This window comes from Neofelis nebulosa, chromosome 11 (genome assembly GCF_028018385.1).
Source record: "Neofelis nebulosa isolate mNeoNeb1 chromosome 11, mNeoNeb1.pri, whole genome shotgun sequence".
NCBI classification, from domain to species: domain Eukaryota; kingdom Metazoa; phylum Chordata; class Mammalia; order Carnivora; family Felidae; genus Neofelis; species Neofelis nebulosa.
In genome coordinates this window covers 79,090,325-79,106,770 of record NC_080792.1, presented here as the reverse complement: position 1 = coordinate 79,106,770, position 16,446 = coordinate 79,090,325, and the positions used below count along the sequence as shown (strand labels likewise).

The window sequence follows — 16,446 nt, the reverse complement described above, 5'->3', positions numbered from 1 at the left end:
ATGACCTGAGCCGAAGTCGGACACTTAACCGACTGAGCCACCCAGGCGCCCCTCACAGGTGAGGTTTAAATAGACCTCTCCACCATAGTCATTTGTACCAATGTCTGCCAACTTCAACACAGGTAATGGCAGGAACAATGCCATGTGCATAACGGGGGGAGCAGATGGGGTTAGAAATTAAGGAGAGGAACTGACCATGGGCAGGCCAGGCTCCCTTCTCTTCCTCCCCTGCAAAGGCTACAAATAGAAACAAGGTTATAGGTGCCATTTAAATCAAACAATAGCTCTATAGGGTGGGCCCATGGGGGACTTCTAACTTATTTCTGTCTGAAGTTTTTACGACAGGCATATATTTTTTTGTCATTAGAAGAAGAACAACAGCAAAATAATAATAAAAATCTTCAAGGTAAAAAAAAAATTTTTTTTAGAACAATTAGTATTTGTTACTGTGCTGCCTGTCATGAGAAATGCAGACATAGGGGTGTGGCAATTGCCTGGCTACAGTTTAAGCTATAGCTATGGAGTGCAGGAAGCTGTCAGATGAAAACAGAAATATGACATTATATTGCATGGTAGAGAGTAAAAGTTGTGTTGAAATTTAAAGAACAAAAATCACTTTGTTTAAATTTTTTTTTTCAACATTTTTTAATTTATTTTTGGGACAGAGAGAGACAGAGCATGAACGGGGGAGGGGCAGAGAGAGAGGGAGACACAGAATCGGAAACAGGCTCCAGGCTCTGAGCCATCAGCCCAGAGCCCGACGCGGGGCTCGTACCCACGGACCGCGAGATCGTGACCTGGCTGAAGTCGGACGCTTAACCGACTGCGCCACCCAGGCGCCCCAAAAATCACTTTGTTTAAGAAATATTGATTAAGCACTGTGTTTGGTGTTGATACATACAGGAGTAAGCAAGATATATAAGGTCTCTGCTGGCACGGAGCCCCCGAGCTATTTAGAAGTTAGGGAGATGGGGAGTGGAAAGAGCACTCCTGGCAGAGGGAACAGCATGGGCAAAGCCCCCGAGTTTGGAAATAAAAACAGAAACAGATAGAAACAGAAAGAAAGCTAGCTCAGAGGCTGAATGAGGTACCTTTGTGAAAATAGTGGAGATGGGCAGTGATTGTATCCTTCAGGATGGTGGAGTGAGAATAAGTGTTTTAACCTAAGGGAACAGGAAGCCATTGAAGGGTGGCAAAGTGGAGAGGTGCACTTCAGAAGGGTCACCCTGGCTGCTAGGTGGAGAAGAGACTGGAGGCAGTGACGCTGTGAAGAAAGAGATCAGCCTGGAGGCTACTGCAATAGTCCAGGGGAGAAAGGATAGTGGCCATGACCAAAGCAGGGATGGAGAAGATGAGACATTTCTAAGGTAAAGCCCAGTTAGTTAGTGGTTGACTGGATGCAAGGATGAAGGAGAGGGAGACAACGAGAAAGACTGATCCCTACTTTGTTAGCATGGGGACTACATGGATGGTGGCGCTGTTATCAGGCTTCCTAACCAATGGCAAGAGATGCCTGAAATTAATAACCTAACAGGAGAGCCAGGCAGGGTGACAACCATCCATCACACGCAGTATAATGAACTGTGCAAGAAGAGAGAGGCCGGCAGGGCCTCTAGGGGCAAAAGAAGGAGGGCGGATGGATTCTGGCTGGGGAGCCTCAAAGGGCGAAGAGATCACAATAGATGGAGCAGTTGGGGAGAAGCTGGAGACAAGAGGCTGGGAAGATGACATATGATATGGAGCTTGGAGAAGACCTAGGCGGTTGAGACCGAAAGTGGGCAGAGATGCCTCCAGGAGGCCCTACGTGCCTATCAGAGGACTCCCACTTTGTTCTAGAAGAAGAGGACTTGGTCCTTCCTGCATTTTAGAAAATCAGTGGTATGTAAGAAGCAGTAAAAATAGGTGATTGTCTATGCACAGAATATGTCTAGAGGATTCATCAGAAATCTTTAGTATGCTAACCTTCTTTGTAGCAAAACTGGGTGGCTGGAGGACAGGGATGGGAGGTGGCTTTTCCATTCATTCATTCATTCATTCATTCATTCATTTATTGTAATGTGAGCCATGTAGATGTATTATCTATTCAATACTTCAATACTTAAATAGTTTACTAAGAAAAAAGCATGTACTGGGAGATGCCTGGCTGGCTCAGTCATTGGGGCATGCAACTCTTGATCTCAGGGTTGTGAGTTCAAGCCCCATGTTGGGCCTAGAGCTTACTTAAAAAAAAAAAAAAATGAACTGCTGGAATGCAAAGACTGGAGTCAGACAGCCATGCATTTGAATCTTGGCTCTGTCAAGTTTGTCTTTAGTTGTGTCAATTTTTGCATCTTTGAGGCCCAGTTTCCTCATCTGTAAAATGGGGATAATAGTACTTCTTACTTTATGGGTCATTGGAAGAATTAAATGAGATAATATATATCGAGTGCCAACACTGCAGTAAGGATAGGTTAAATAGATGCTATTAGTATTAATCATTTAATGGTAAGTTAAATGAGCACACACCTGCTCCAAGGGTAATCTCAGTTTGACATACAGAGGTGGGTCAAGGGAAGTGATCGGGATCAAACACAGCTGAGGTCTGTCTCTTTAAGTGAGCACTACCTCTCTAAGCCACAATGACCCTCCACTGCAAAATGGGGATGCTAACACAACTCCCTCCTAAGATCAAAGAGCTGCTGGTTGGGGACAGTCAATGCCAAGTGCAGCGCCATGTGAGTTATGAGTTCTGAAGATGAAGATTTTCAGAATGATCTCTCTTTCTCTCCCCTCGTCCCCCACCCCCGGACCCAGGGGGCCTTTTAGTATCTCTGCTCTGCCCTCCACTAAAAAGGTGAGTTGGGAGAGGTGCGGACATTCTCTAGGAAGTGAAGTTTTTCTCTTTTTGTTCAAATCCAGGGAAGAAACAGAGAAAGTTTCAAAGGCAAGGCCCTAAGGAGGAGGCCTGAGCCTCAGCCCGGCGCCCTCTATCCTTCTCCCAGGTCCCCCCTCTCTCTCTCCTTCAAGGATCCTGAGACCCAACAGCCACGTTGAAGGTCGCAGGCACATCTCCAGCCAGACTCATGGGCGGTGCCCGCACATGCGGAGCCTGCCACCCACAGGGAGAGAGCGGTACTGCAGGCGCGGGTGCCAGAGAAGCCCCCATCCAGTCCCGTTTGTGTCAATGTTTGTTGAGCGCCTTTTCCGCACCAGGCGAAGGGGTCCCTGTCCTCATGGGGTTTACAGTCTGATGAGACAAATACCAGCAACAGAAGTGGTGATAGCAACTTCATCTGCTTTTTGGTGAAAGCCTTTGTTTTTATAACACAAGTAACATATATTGTAGTAAATTTTAAAAGAAAACGAATACCCAGACATTACTTCTGTTAACATATGAGTTAAAAATCCTTACAGTATTTTTGTGCATTTTACAAAAAAAAAAAAAAAGGGAAACACATTTCTTTATTATTTATTTATTTTTTTTTTAATTTTTTTTTCAACGTTTTTTATTTATTTTTGGGACAGAGAGAGACAGAGCATGAACGGGGGAGGGGCAGAGAGAGAGGGAGACACACAGAATCGGAAACAGGCTCCAGGCTCCGAGCCATCAGCCCAGAGCCTGACGCGGGGCTCGAACTCACGGACCGCGAGATCGTGACCTGGCTGAAGTCGGACGCTTAACCGACTGCGCCACCCAGGCGCCCCGGAAACACATTTCTTTAATAAAAAAATTTTTTAATGTTTATTTTTGAGAAGAGACAGAGCACAAGTGGGGGAGGGGCAGAGAGAGAGACACACAGAACCTGAAGTAGACTCCAGGCTCTGTGCTGACAACTCAGAGCCTGACTCAGGGCTCAAACCCATGAACATTGAGATCATGACCTGAGCTGCAGTCGGATGCTTAACCGACTGAGCCACCCAGGAGCCCTGGAAATACACATTTCATAATATTTTGTAGCCTGCTTTGTTGTGTTCAACAGTTTTTTTGAGATATGTTTCACATAATATACACCAGCTTTGCTTTTAACTTAACAGTGGACGGTTAACAATAATGTAAATTACCATTTGTTGAGCAAGGTGCTGAGATTTTTTTTAAGCTTATTTATTTATTTTGAGAGAAAGAGTGTGAGCAGGGGAGGGGAAGAGAGAGAGAGAGAGAGAGAGAGAGAGAGAGAATCCTAAGCAGGCTCTGTGCCATAAACATGGAGCCTGATTCGGGGCTCAAACCCACAAACCCTGAGATCATGACCTGAGCTAAAACCAAGAGTTGATCGCTTAACCGACTGAGCCACCCAGGCACCCCCTGAGATTTTTTTTTTACACACATCGTCACATTCAGTCCTCCCCAAAACTATAGTAGGTAAGTACTAATATCTTCTTCATTCTGAAATGAAGAAACCAAGATACAGAAAAGGCGAGTGAGAGCTGCCTGGCTGGCTCAATCAATGGAGCGGTATACTCTTGATCTTGGGGTTCGGGGTTGTGAGTTTGAGCCCCATGTTGGGCATAGAGTTTACGTGAGAGGGAAAAAAAAGGAGCGGGGAGTGATTTGTCTGGTAAAAGCAGCAGAACCAGGATTTTAATCCAGCCTTATCTGAGAACCTAAAGTTTTTGTTTTGTTTTGTTTTTTAAGTTTTTGGTGTGTTTTAGTAATTGCTACACCCAACATGGGCTCAAACCCATCACCCTGATTTCAAGAGTCTCATGCTCTTCCAACTGAGGCATCTAAGCACCCTGAAAACACAAGTTCTTAACCATTTTGTTCTGCCTGTTCTGTTACGGCTGTATGGGAGTACAGAGGAATCAGAAAGGAACGGGGAGAGCTCTCCTGGAGCTTAGGGTGGAAACAAGGACATGGAATAGTCTTCATGCATAGTATAGTGAGCTAAAACACCACTGGGAGACCAGAGCAAGAGAGCACGAAGCAATCAGGAAAGGCTGCCTGTAGGAGTGAGGACTGGGTGGGGCGTGTGCAGACAAAGATGGCCAATAGGGTGGGGAGAGCATTTCCAGCCAGGAGGAGCCAGCCTAAGCAAAGCCACAGGTACAGATATGTGTATGAGCACAAACCAGTAAGGGAAAATAATTGAGCACCAAACCCTATGGGGTTAAAGAGGTGGATGACGCCTGTGGTCCCTGCTCCAAAACCTAACTAGGCAGAGGGTTGGGGGAGCTGTAGAAATAAGTAATAGTTACCCTTCACTGGGCGCACCCCACATTCCAGGTTCTCTATAGCCCTGGAAGATTGGCAGTTACTAGCTCCATTTATAAATGAAAAAAGGAAGGCTCTGAGAGATGCCTTGCTGTTGGTCCTCCGCGTAGGGAGGACTGCGGCCAAGAGAGTCAACCCAGGAGGCAAGGCTCAGCACCGCCCCCCCCCCCTCAGAATCCAGTGCCCTAACCTGCAAGCTACACTATTCTGCCTGCCTTAATTGCCCCAGAGAAACAGACTTTCGGGGCGCCTGGGTGGCTCAGTCGGTTAAGCGGCCGACTTCGGCTCAGGTCACGATCTCGCGGTCCGTGAGTTCGAGCCCCGCGTCAGGCTCTGTGCTGACAGCTCGGAGCCTGGAGCCTGTTTCAGATTCTGTGTCTCCCTCTCTCTGACCCTCCCCCGTTCATGCTTTGTCTCTCTCTGTCTCAAAAATAAATAAACGTTAAAAAAAAAAGAGAGAGAGAAAAAAAAAAAGAAACAGACTTTCACAGCCAGTCCCCTGTGCAAACCTCTCGGGCACACTACTGTTAGGCATCTTTCTAAATTGCAAAGCTGATTATCTCTCTCCTTGCTTAAAGCCAAGTCTTCTCAGTACCCTTCAGATAAAATCTTAACTCAGCACGGCCTGAGGACCCTTTAAGTTCTTGCTCCCTCCTTCCACACTTCCAGCCTTAAGACATTGTTTGGAATCCCAGATATAGTACCCATATCTTTTCTCTGTGGTGATGTCTGCCTGGAAAACTCTTGTCTCCCTCCCAACCCAAATTTGTCCCTGACTCACTCTTATTTATTTGGGAAGGAGCCATGACTTAGATGTCACCTCCTATAAAAAGACTACCCTGATTGCCCCTTTATAACCCAGGCTAAATGCCTTTCTGCCCTGCTTCCCCAGACCCTGTATCCCTTCTCCTGATCATAGCAATAATAATAGTTAACAATTTTTGAGCATTCATTCTGTGCCAGGTGCTGTACTAAAGTCACTTGAGTTATTGAAGCAATATCACACAGTAATTAAAGGTGCAGGCTTTAGGACCAAGACTATATGGATTTGATTCCTGGCCCAATCACTTAAAGGGCTGTGAAACTTAGGCAAATTACTCAACCTCTCTTGGCATCTCAGTTTCCTCGTCTGTAAAATGGGGATAAGAATAGCACCTATCTCATAGGAGTGTTGTACATGTGAAGGGCTCAGTACATGGTAAGTGCTTAATAAATGTTAGTTGGTAACTATTATAATGTTATGTCCTTGTAATGACTCTAATTCATAGGTGAGCATCTAAAAGGTAACTTGACTTCGCCTTGATTATATAGGTAAGTAGCATACCTGGGACTTGAACTTGATGCCAAGGTCCATGCTACACTGCCTCCCATTGTAGAACCCATCACACTGTAATAGTATGGTAAATAGTAATAACTGTTTACTTGTCAGCCTCTCCCTCTAGACTGGATGTTTCACGAGGGTCACTGCCATCACACCAGTCCAGAGACATAGTTGAGACCCTAGTTACATGAATTAATGATGCTGAACAGCTCAGACAAGCTATTCAGAAGATGGAGGTGGCGGTCATAACGCCCTAGCTTCCCCTGCGGTGTGCTTGGGAAAATGTCTCAGTGACTTCCTAGGATTAGTCTCTTAGCAGACAAATATTTATTGGTCCAGAAACCGGAGGTGCTCTTAAATGGGAAAAATCACATTAGGAATAGCAGGCAGGATACCCCCAGATAAGCATTCCCCTAAGTAAGCCCTGTCCTTGGCTAGGCAACCTCTTCTAGTCTTACAAAATGCCTCCCCTCATCATCAGCTGCCCCTGGTATTGAGGTACCCACCTGCCAGCTCCCTGTTTCAAGGAAATAGAGCATCAAAGACCTTAGTGGCTTCAATATGAGCATAAACACTACCAGCTGCCAGAGAGGATGACGTCAAATCCAGGCCTGGCTGGCCATGGCCTTGGAGAGGCTCCCTGCGTGGAGAGGCCTGGTACCCTGGGGATCACTGTGAGAGGCAGCACAGGCTGGGAACTGCCAGTTCAGTACCCTGAGGACACATTTGATGGTTCTGTCCATTCTCAAGGACCCCACGACTTGAAATATTTTTCTTTCCCAACCCACTGATGTCAGAAATCAAATAGCTATTCCTTTTCTTGCTGATCCCTTTTTAGGAGCATCAGATCAGCATGAACTTGACAGGGTGACCTCTTGGACTTGATATCATTATACCTAAAGCAAAGCCTGTATGGCTTTGAGGTTAAAAGAGCTGGCTTGAGTCCCAGACTGCCTGGTTCCACCACTTGCCTAAAGATTTCTGACTTTGGACAATTTCCTGGGGTCATGGTTTACTTATATGAGAAGTGGGTAAAATAGTATCTAATTCACAGGATCTTGGTTGGGATTAATGTATACTCAGTGAGTGCCTATCATGTACCAAGTTCTGGGGTCATACTGGTGAACAAAACATAGTCCCTGCCCCATGGTGTTTGGTGCAGGAAAGCAGACAATAAATTAATAAATATTTAATATATCAGATGGTGGTGAGTGCCATGCAGATAGGTAAGGTACAGTAAGGAGGATAGAGTGTCAGGGTGGGAAGGAGTTCTTTCACTTCAGGGTGGTCTGGAAAGGCCTTTCTGATAAGCTGACTTCTGAGCACATCCTTGAGTGAAATAAGGAAGCAATTCATGGGGCCACCTAGGAGAAAACTCTTCCAGGCAGAAGAAATGAGCATGTGCAAAAGTCCTGAAGAAGGAGCATGCGTGGCGTGTCCAAGGGGAAGGCAAGAAGGCCAATGTAACTGGAGTGAAATGGGCAAAGGGGCAAATAGAAAGGATGATGTGAGAGAGGTGGCCAGGGGCAGGGTGTATAGGACCTGGTATCTTACTCTAAGGATTTTGGTATTTACTCTGAGTGAGATGGGAGTCACGGGAGGATTCTGAGCCAAGGAGGAAGATGAACTGTTTTAAAGGATCCTCTGACTGCCATGTAGCAAATAGACTGTATGAGGACTAGGTAGCAGGGAGACCAGCTAGGAGGCTGTTGCAGTTGTCCAGGTGAGGGATGAGAACATCTTTCATCACACTGGTAGCGGCGGGTGGTAGGAATTGGTCAGATTCTGGATACACCTGAAGGAAGAGCTGGTAGGATTTGCTGATGAATTGGATATAAAGTGTGTGTGTGTGTGTGTGTGTGTGTGTGTGTGTGTGTGAGAGAGAGAGAGAGAGAGAGAGAGAGAGAGAGAGAGAGAGAGAGAGAAGAGTTAAAGATGAGGGGCACCTGGGTGGCTTAGTTGAGTATCCGACTTTGGCTCAGGTCACAATCTCACGGTTCATGAGTTTGAACCTTGCATCTGGCTCTCTGCTGTCAGTGCAGAGCCTGCTTTGGATCCTCTGTCCCCTGCCTCTGGCTGCCCCTCCCCCATTCATGCTTGTGTGTGTGCTCTCTCTCCCTCCAAAAATAAACATTAAAAAAAAGTGACTCCAAAGTGTTCACTAAGTGAGGCGAAGAAGACAACTTGTGTAAAGTGTTTATCAATCATGATATGGGCACAAAATAAATGTCCCCAAAATATTAGCTATTCTTTGTGTTGATGATTTGCATTTCCTGGACTGTCTAAACTGCCACCTGAGGCTTTGGAAATGTTGAGCTTACCTGGCAATAAGATCATAAGCATCATGCCTAACTCTGTGCTGTGAGCCAAGCCCATGATGGAATCTTTACGTAGCAGTACCACCGTGCAAAGTGTATGAAAGCTCTATGAGAAAATGAATACTTGTTGAATTTTTAATGTATTTCAGACATTTTTCATTTAATCCTTTCTCCATCACTAGAATGTAAGTTACAGGAGAGATCTTATACCTGGTTTGTACTGCTACACATGCCTGGCACATAGTAGTTCCTTAGTTAATATTTATTAGATGAAATCTCATTGTTATAGTTGGAAGTTGAGTAACTTCCCGAGGTGGAGCTGGGTTCTGATAAATATTTATTGGATAAAGGGTTGAATACATGGGTATTACATTACCATTTTAGAAAAGAGGAAACAGCTAGTGGCAGACCAAAGATTTCCTGACCCTTGAGCATGGACGCTTTCCATGGCCACACTTTGGGGCCTCATATACTCTTTGGCTGTGTTTGAGGATACCTAGGAATTTGATGATCCTGACATTACCATATGGTGTACCATAATTTTTAAAAACCCTGGATTGCTCACAGATCTAATGGTAGATCAGACTGTGATGCTGTAGTAACACAATTCTGAATTTTTGTCTTCATGAAACTGCATAGACTTACAGCATTCATTTTTTTAAAAAATCTTTATTTTTGAGAGAGAGAGAGTATGTGTGAGCAGGGGAGGAACAGAGAGAGAAGGAGACACAGAATTCGAAGCAGGCTCCAGGCTCTGAGCTGTCAGCACAGAGCCTGATGTGGGGCTCGAACCCATGAACCATGAGATCATGACCTGAGCCGAAGTCGGACACTTAACTGAGCCACCCAGGCACCCCTCATTTTATCTCATTTGCCCAAGGTCACATGGCTGTAAGGGATGGAAACAAAATGTGAATTCAGTCTTCCCACACCAGAGCCCCTGTTTGTTCCCCCTATTCAGGGGTTTTTAACCTGGGGCACAAGTTCTGTTAGGGGGGTCTCCAGATGTACTTTATGCTACCTTCTTCCCCCAACACCGTGTGCTTACCAGCAGGTGCATTTTTTGGGAGAAAGGGTTCATAGCTTTCTTTACATTCTCCAAGGGGCCTATGATCCAAAGGTTTACTTTCACTTTATCTTAGTATCTTTTTGTTTTTTGTTTTGTTGTTGTTGTTGTTTTTAAACCCCAAATTTATTCTCTCACAGTTCTGGAGGCCAGAAGTCCAAAATCAAGGTGTTAGCAGGGCCATGATCCCTTTGAACTGCCTCTATAGGGAAAAATCCATTCCATGTCTCTTCTAGCTTCTGGTGGTTGCCAGCTTCTCTTTTTTTGTGGCCACATCACTCCAATCTCTGCCTCAGTCTTCACACTGCCTTCTCCTCTATTATTGTTATTTTAACTTTTATTTTTAAAACTGCTTTTAGATGAGAAGGAAGAAAAAGGAAGGAAGAAGTGGGGGAAGGGGGTTGTAGAGACAAAACAGATGCCAATTTTTGTTTCCAGAGTTTCAAGGGAGAGAAGGCTAACATGACAAAAGAAGCCAAAATTAAGGATGTTGAGGCAGGATCAGAATCCAATCTTCTGGCACCAATTCCAGGGCTCCTTCTGGTTCCCGTTACTACTCATTCATTCATTCATTCATTCACTCGTTCATTCAACAAATTTGTATTGAGCACCTGCTACGTTCCAGGTACCATGCCAGGCTCTGGGAATGCTGCTGTGGCAAACTCTGGCATCACAGAGTTCATATTCTAGTAGGGAAGACAGATAAAGTAATAATGATGACGACTATTATGTCAAGTGCGATTAAAAATGACGTCACAGGACGGGGAGGAATGGGAACGGCATTTGAGATGGGATGTTCTGAGCTCAGAACTTCCAGTCGCTGTCTACGGACTCCAACGAAGACAGCGCTCCCGGATGCCAGAGCGCGCTTCATAAACCTCTCCCACTTCGCCTCGCTTAGCCTCACCAGGGTGGGGACTGTCGGGAGAAGGGCGTGCACACGGAAGGGTCAGAGCGCATGCTCTCTCAAGATCGGTGGCTCTGAGGATTTTGATAGTACGCAGGCTCCTCCAGTTAAGGCGAGAAAGCTCCGCCCAATAGGTGTTTGCTTTTGAGGTTGTGGTCCCGCCCCCCGGCCCATTTTCTACTTCCGCTTCCGGCTCTGAGGCTGTGCAGGTCGAAAATGGCGGTGGCGGCTGCGTCCCGGTTTTCGCGGCTGCTAGGTCGGTCCGGGGCACAGCTGGGGCGGTCCATGTCGAGTGGCGCCCACGGCGAGGAGGGCTCAGGTACTGGAGTTGCGGTCGGCGTGGGGGGCCTCAGCCCCACTCGAGCGAGGCGGGGCCGGACTGTGACCTTGGCCTGGGGCCTTGGGGGAGGGGGGTGAGAACGGGGGCGGGCGCCACACCAGGCCTGAGCCGTCGTACCCCCTTCTGCAGCTCGCATGTGGAAGGCCCTCACCTACTTCGTAGCTCTTCCTGGCGTGGGAGTGAGCATGCTGAACGTCTTCCTGAAGTCGCATCACGGAGAGCACGAGAGACCCGAGTTCGTCGCCTACCCCCATCTCCGCATCAGGTCCAAGGTACGCTCTTGTAGGCTCTTCGAGTGTCCGTTCTCCTTTTATTATAAATGCCTAGTGCAGGTTCTTCATTCTCTAAAATCCTGTGTGCCTGGCGTGTACAACACTTTCTCATTTAATGCTCACAAATAAATTTGTATTTTCTCTGGTTTTATGTAAGGGTAACTGAGACTCGGGGGGGCCACATCTGTTTTTCTTCAAGGTCATACAAAAGTGCCCTTAAGTTTTCCTTTTTTTTTTTTTTTTTTTCTCTGATTCATCCCACCTCTGTCTTCTATACTGTTCTGAAACTGTGGGTTGTATAAGACTTGGAAGTTTGGGAATCTCCCTTACGGAGGCAAAGTCAGAAGGTGATTCACCTTTCTAGGACCTGGGCATTTGGCAGGGTACTAGCTGCATAATGAAGAGACTAACAGCTTCTCTTATTCTTATTTCTGCTAGTTATCTTCTCAACTGTTTTGTCCTTTGCTATTGATGTAGATGTAATCATTTGTTTTCCATTGTTTGTTGTAAATATTCTTAACAAAAGACCCTTCTGGCACTTTAATAACTGTTACATCACTTAGCCCAGGTAGGGCTGGCTTTATAGAAACTTAAGCTAGAGTCTTACATTCAGAATTTTTGAGTCTGAGCCCCACTCCCACCCGTGTACAGTAGAAGCCATATAGCAGGATTTCTCAACCTCAGTACTGTTGACATTTGGGGCTGGTTAGTTCTTGTTGGGGCAAGGGGCTATCCTATGAGACTTAGGATGTTTAACAGCATCCTTGACCTCTACCCACTAGATGCCCTACCCCAGATGTCTCCAGATATTGCCCAATGTCCCTGGAGGGGCAAAATCATCCAGGGTTGGAAACCATGCTTTTCAAAGGGAGCATGCAAAATAATTGAGGTAGGTAGGTTGCAGTTTCCAGTCCAGGGATTTGTTTTATATCTGGAATGAAGCCCAGAAGTCTGCATTTAAATAAGCATCTCCTCCCCCATACTCCTCTTCCATTCTGATACAGGTGATGTGATTCGTAAAGACAGCACTGATAGACTAGTTGCCAGGTATTGTCTGTCACATACCCTGTATCTTAAGCAGTTCATGGCAGTCTCAACTCTTCTCTGGAATTGCCTAATTGACATCTTCACTCCACAGCCCTTTCCCTGGGGAGATGGTAATCATACTCTATTCCATAACTCTCACGTGAATCCACTTCCGACCGGCTATGAAGATGAATAAAGAGAACCTGGACCATAACCCATTGGGGACCACGGCACTGGTTTGGACCATGACTCTGCACACGGACCAGAAAAGTATATGGGACCTTAAGCTCACCTTCCTTACTTGTATCAAATGATGACCAGTATACTGATCTTCCATCCCTTTGCTATGGCAGGAGATGGCTTAAATAAATAACTTAGATTGGTCCATGAGCTGGAGTTGCATTCTTTGGTGGTGTTTTTCCCGGGGAAATCAGCATTAATGTTATTTCTGTTTCTGCCGTGAAGGTTTATGGCCACCATTTATAGGCCTGTAGAAAGTGTTTATATCAGACGTGTCCTTGGTTTCTTATGCCTGGGGTGGGTAGAGCAAAGGGACCATGAATGGAGCTGATTTAAGAATTGAGATTGGGTCCTGACAGATTTTGGGTGGCAAAGATACTGAGTGGCCAGTAGAATACCTGCAATTAATATCTGAGAGCAGTATCTTTGATTCTCTAGAGAAAGTGCTTTCTGTGTCCTAGCCTTCTCTTGTCCCATTCCACCAGCATTTGTTGAAGAATACTCCCAATAGATAATTTTCTCCAAAGGTGTCAAGTTCTCATCTTGGGGTCATCTCTCAGCACCCTGAAGGCTGAAATGGTCAAACTTTTGGAGAAATGAAGGCAGTATGACACATTTCTGCATATGCCATTGGCTTTATTTGTTTCTGGAATTAAAGCCTTCCTATGGCACTAAGAATTAAGGAGAAACAATAGTAATAGTAACAAAGTCACCCTTAAAGAGCCATTCATTCTTCCTCAAAATTTAAAGTCTTTGAAGTAGCTGAGATAGTTGGAGTCACTTTATGGGGAGGATGAAGTCAAAAAAGAATGAAGAACAATCAGAGAAAAATATTCCCTCAGTAGCAATTACAGTGGAAGAACATGGTTGGCTTGGAGCTGGTTTTATTCTTGAGGCTCAATCAGGTAGTAAAGAGCAAGAGGCTACCAGGTTTTGGTATTGCATAGTACACATAGTAAACTAGTACTGCAGAGGTGAGGCAAATGGAAACACAAGGCATGAAAGCCATTTACAGTAAGGAAAAAAGGATCCCTGCTGTCTTTACCATTTTGTGATCTAACTGCAGCCTGTGCTTGTGCTTCCAAGTCACTATGGAACTGTTGTACTTGTGGCCAGTCTGAGGTCAGAACAGATGTACTTAACTTTGGCTTGCTGCCTGGCATCCCTCAACTGGGTTTCAATGATCTCTTCTAATCCTTGTATAATGGACTGTAACCAGTCAAAAATATAAATGTAGAATGTCTTGAAATGACATTAAGGACTGGCCATGTTAAATATGAAGTAGTCATTGGTAAATTGGAGAGGATAATAGAATTTTTGCCTTCTGTAAACTGTTTCATACTATATTGGGTATATATGTGTGAACCAAATTACTCAATATATGCAGTTTTGGTGATTACCTGACATTCCAAAGTGTGTAAGTGCTCACCTGATCCTGGCATTTTTTTTGTGCAGTTATAGAAGCATATTATTTGTGTAGCTTACTGTGGGAATAAACTTCAGAAATCACTGAGATTTCTAATTGTTATAGCACACTATTTCACTTAGATAAATCTTCACTTTTCACCTTTAAGTTATAAAACAAAACTCTCCCTTAGTGTCTATATGGGATATGTGGGGTTACAGTGTAATAGCTGTTCCATAAAGTGCACTGAGTTCTCCAGGGGCAAATAATGAAACTAGATGTTACAATTTATTCCATCTTCATGATTACAGACATTCCAGGGCAGGGTGGATACATGAGGCAAATAAAGCAAACTCTTTAACCTTTTAACCAGATGCAGCATTTTGGCAGTTTTAAGATAATACGGGTTGGCTTACTTGACTTGGGTTGAAAACCGGCAACAGCAGATCTTTGCAATTTAGGTTGTTCCTCCATAGTTACTCCGTGAATCTTAATTCCTAAACTACACTGTGAGCTCTGAAATGGTTTTTACTGCAATATTCTTCAAGCTTTCACATCTTAATCTGAAATCTGACACCTCTTCTTAAGGCAGGGAACTCTGTTAAAGCTGTTTTCCTGTTGGCTAACCCAGTCCACCAGCAATCTTAACAGTTCTATAGAAATAAAGCCATGCTCCCAAGCATTGATTAAAACTTGTGCTGGGATCCCTTTTCCAGAGCATTAGCTCCCTGAGAGAAGAGATCCTAACCAATCGCTTCCATGAATAATCCCAGTACAATGTACCTCATGTCCTTCATAGCAAAACTTAAGAGGTTAGGCAACCCTGATCATCCTGACAAGTCTATCAGTGTTCACATACAAAGGATACTTAAAGCTTATCCCAGATCATAATCCTAAGAAATCATTCAGTGTTAGCACATGGAGTTCCTGCAAGATGCCAGAGTAAGAAATCCTCTCAAAGCAAAGAGTGATGGTTCATCCTCTTATACAATTGAGAGGAAATTAAGGAGGAAAGAAAACTCCCTCCTAAACTCATCAAATCGATGGCTATTTTAACAGCCTTAACTGAGAAATCCAGTGTCCTTTCTTTCCTGATTCGAGGAGTCCATTTTCAAGGAGACTGTCAAGGTCAAGAAGAGCTTTCAGGCTTTTCTTTGCCATGGCCCATGAATTCCAGTCCTTCAATGGGGATCTCCTTCTCCTTTATTGCTTTCTGATGGAAGGAAAAACACATGAAACATCTATATGAAGCTTGAGGACCAAACTTTGTAAATACGATGGCACAAAACTAATAAATCAGATTGGACCAAAAAAAAAACCAAAAAACAAAAAACCATGATTCAAGACCTGTACTTTTTAAAACCTGAGTACCATTACGAAGAAATTAAATGTAAGACCAGAGACAGATTGGAAAGGTGGTGTGAGGAATCGTCAAAATTCAAACGTGGAATTTAAACAGTTATCTCCACTCTACTGTGATGGACACAAACTCAAATCTGCGTTCCAGGACTTATTGGCTATGTGACCTTAAGGAAGCCTCACTTTCCCATCTGTAAACAGGACAAAGATAGCAACTTGGAATTACCCTGTGGACGTTTTAAATTAACTGGGAGTGCTATGCCCAGTGCTGTGCTTACAATCTAATTCATTGAACTGGAATGAACATTTCCTAGCTGGCTGGCAGTTCAGAAATCAAACAGGCCAATGAAGGAATTAGAACAAGATCAGTCCAGAGACTGACGTCTAACAGGCCAGAGATAACACCGCGCTTCCCCCTCCAAAGTAATAGTGGAATAGTGCACTACCGCAAAAACCAGGGAAACGATTCTGGTGAACTTGCACTAATCGCTTCCTGTTTGGGGGCGTAAGTGTTCCATGTATAAAATAAGAACTATGCCCACTTTGCAAGTTTAGGATGAGGACCAAATGAACCAAAGGGTGCTACTGTGCTCCGTAAGATGTAAAGCACTGCAAAAATATTTAACTTTGTCATTCAGAGAGATACCAGGCAGCCTGGTAGTGACGATGGGAAGACAGCTCCTGCCACTGCCCTCACTGCGGCTTTTCTTCACCCTCCCAATTCCAACTCCCGCAAGATACTACGCGTGTGGCCCGGGACACGGCAGAGAGGACGAGAGGGCCCTGGCCAACTGAGCGCTCACCTGAACACACTGCTGGTAGCGCTTGAAGAGGTCGGTGCACGGGTCCCCGGAGCCGTCCCCCTTGAGGAACTTCTCGGCAAACCAGCGATTAAAGCACTGGTCGTACTCTCGCTTCATGTCAGTGCAGGCCTCCCCTACGCTGTTCATGGCGGCGGCAGCAGTGGCGGCGCGCTCTGATGTCGTCACTCTTAAGCGCGT

The 16,446-nt window shown here is 45.0% G+C and overlaps 2 protein-coding genes across 2 annotated transcripts; one reads left to right on the top strand and one right to left on the bottom strand.

The window, feature by feature from the left end:
* The first annotated feature begins 10,970 nt into the window (after window positions 1-10,970).
* Window positions 10,971-12,831, top strand: LOC131489225 (cytochrome c oxidase subunit 6A1, mitochondrial). The gene is made up of 3 exons (XM_058691098.1): window positions 10,971-11,122; window positions 11,273-11,415; window positions 12,554-12,831. Exons 1-3 carry the CDS (start codon window positions 11,020-11,022, stop codon window positions 12,635-12,637), a joined length of 330 nt encoding a protein of 109 aa, XP_058547081.1. The 5' UTR covers window positions 10,971-11,019; the 3' UTR covers window positions 12,638-12,831.
* Window positions 12,832-14,355: 1,524 nt separating this feature from the next.
* On the bottom strand, window positions 14,356-16,441 carry TRIAP1 (TP53 regulated inhibitor of apoptosis 1). The gene is made up of 2 exons (XM_058691101.1): window positions 16,249-16,441; window positions 14,356-15,299 (listed from the first exon to the last, which is right to left on the bottom strand). The coding sequence occupies exons 1-2, from the start codon at window positions 16,393-16,395 to the stop codon at window positions 15,216-15,218; spliced, it is 231 nt and encodes a 76-aa protein (XP_058547084.1). The 5' UTR covers window positions 16,396-16,441; the 3' UTR covers window positions 14,356-15,215.
* Between the last annotated feature and the right edge of the window lie 5 nt (window positions 16,442-16,446).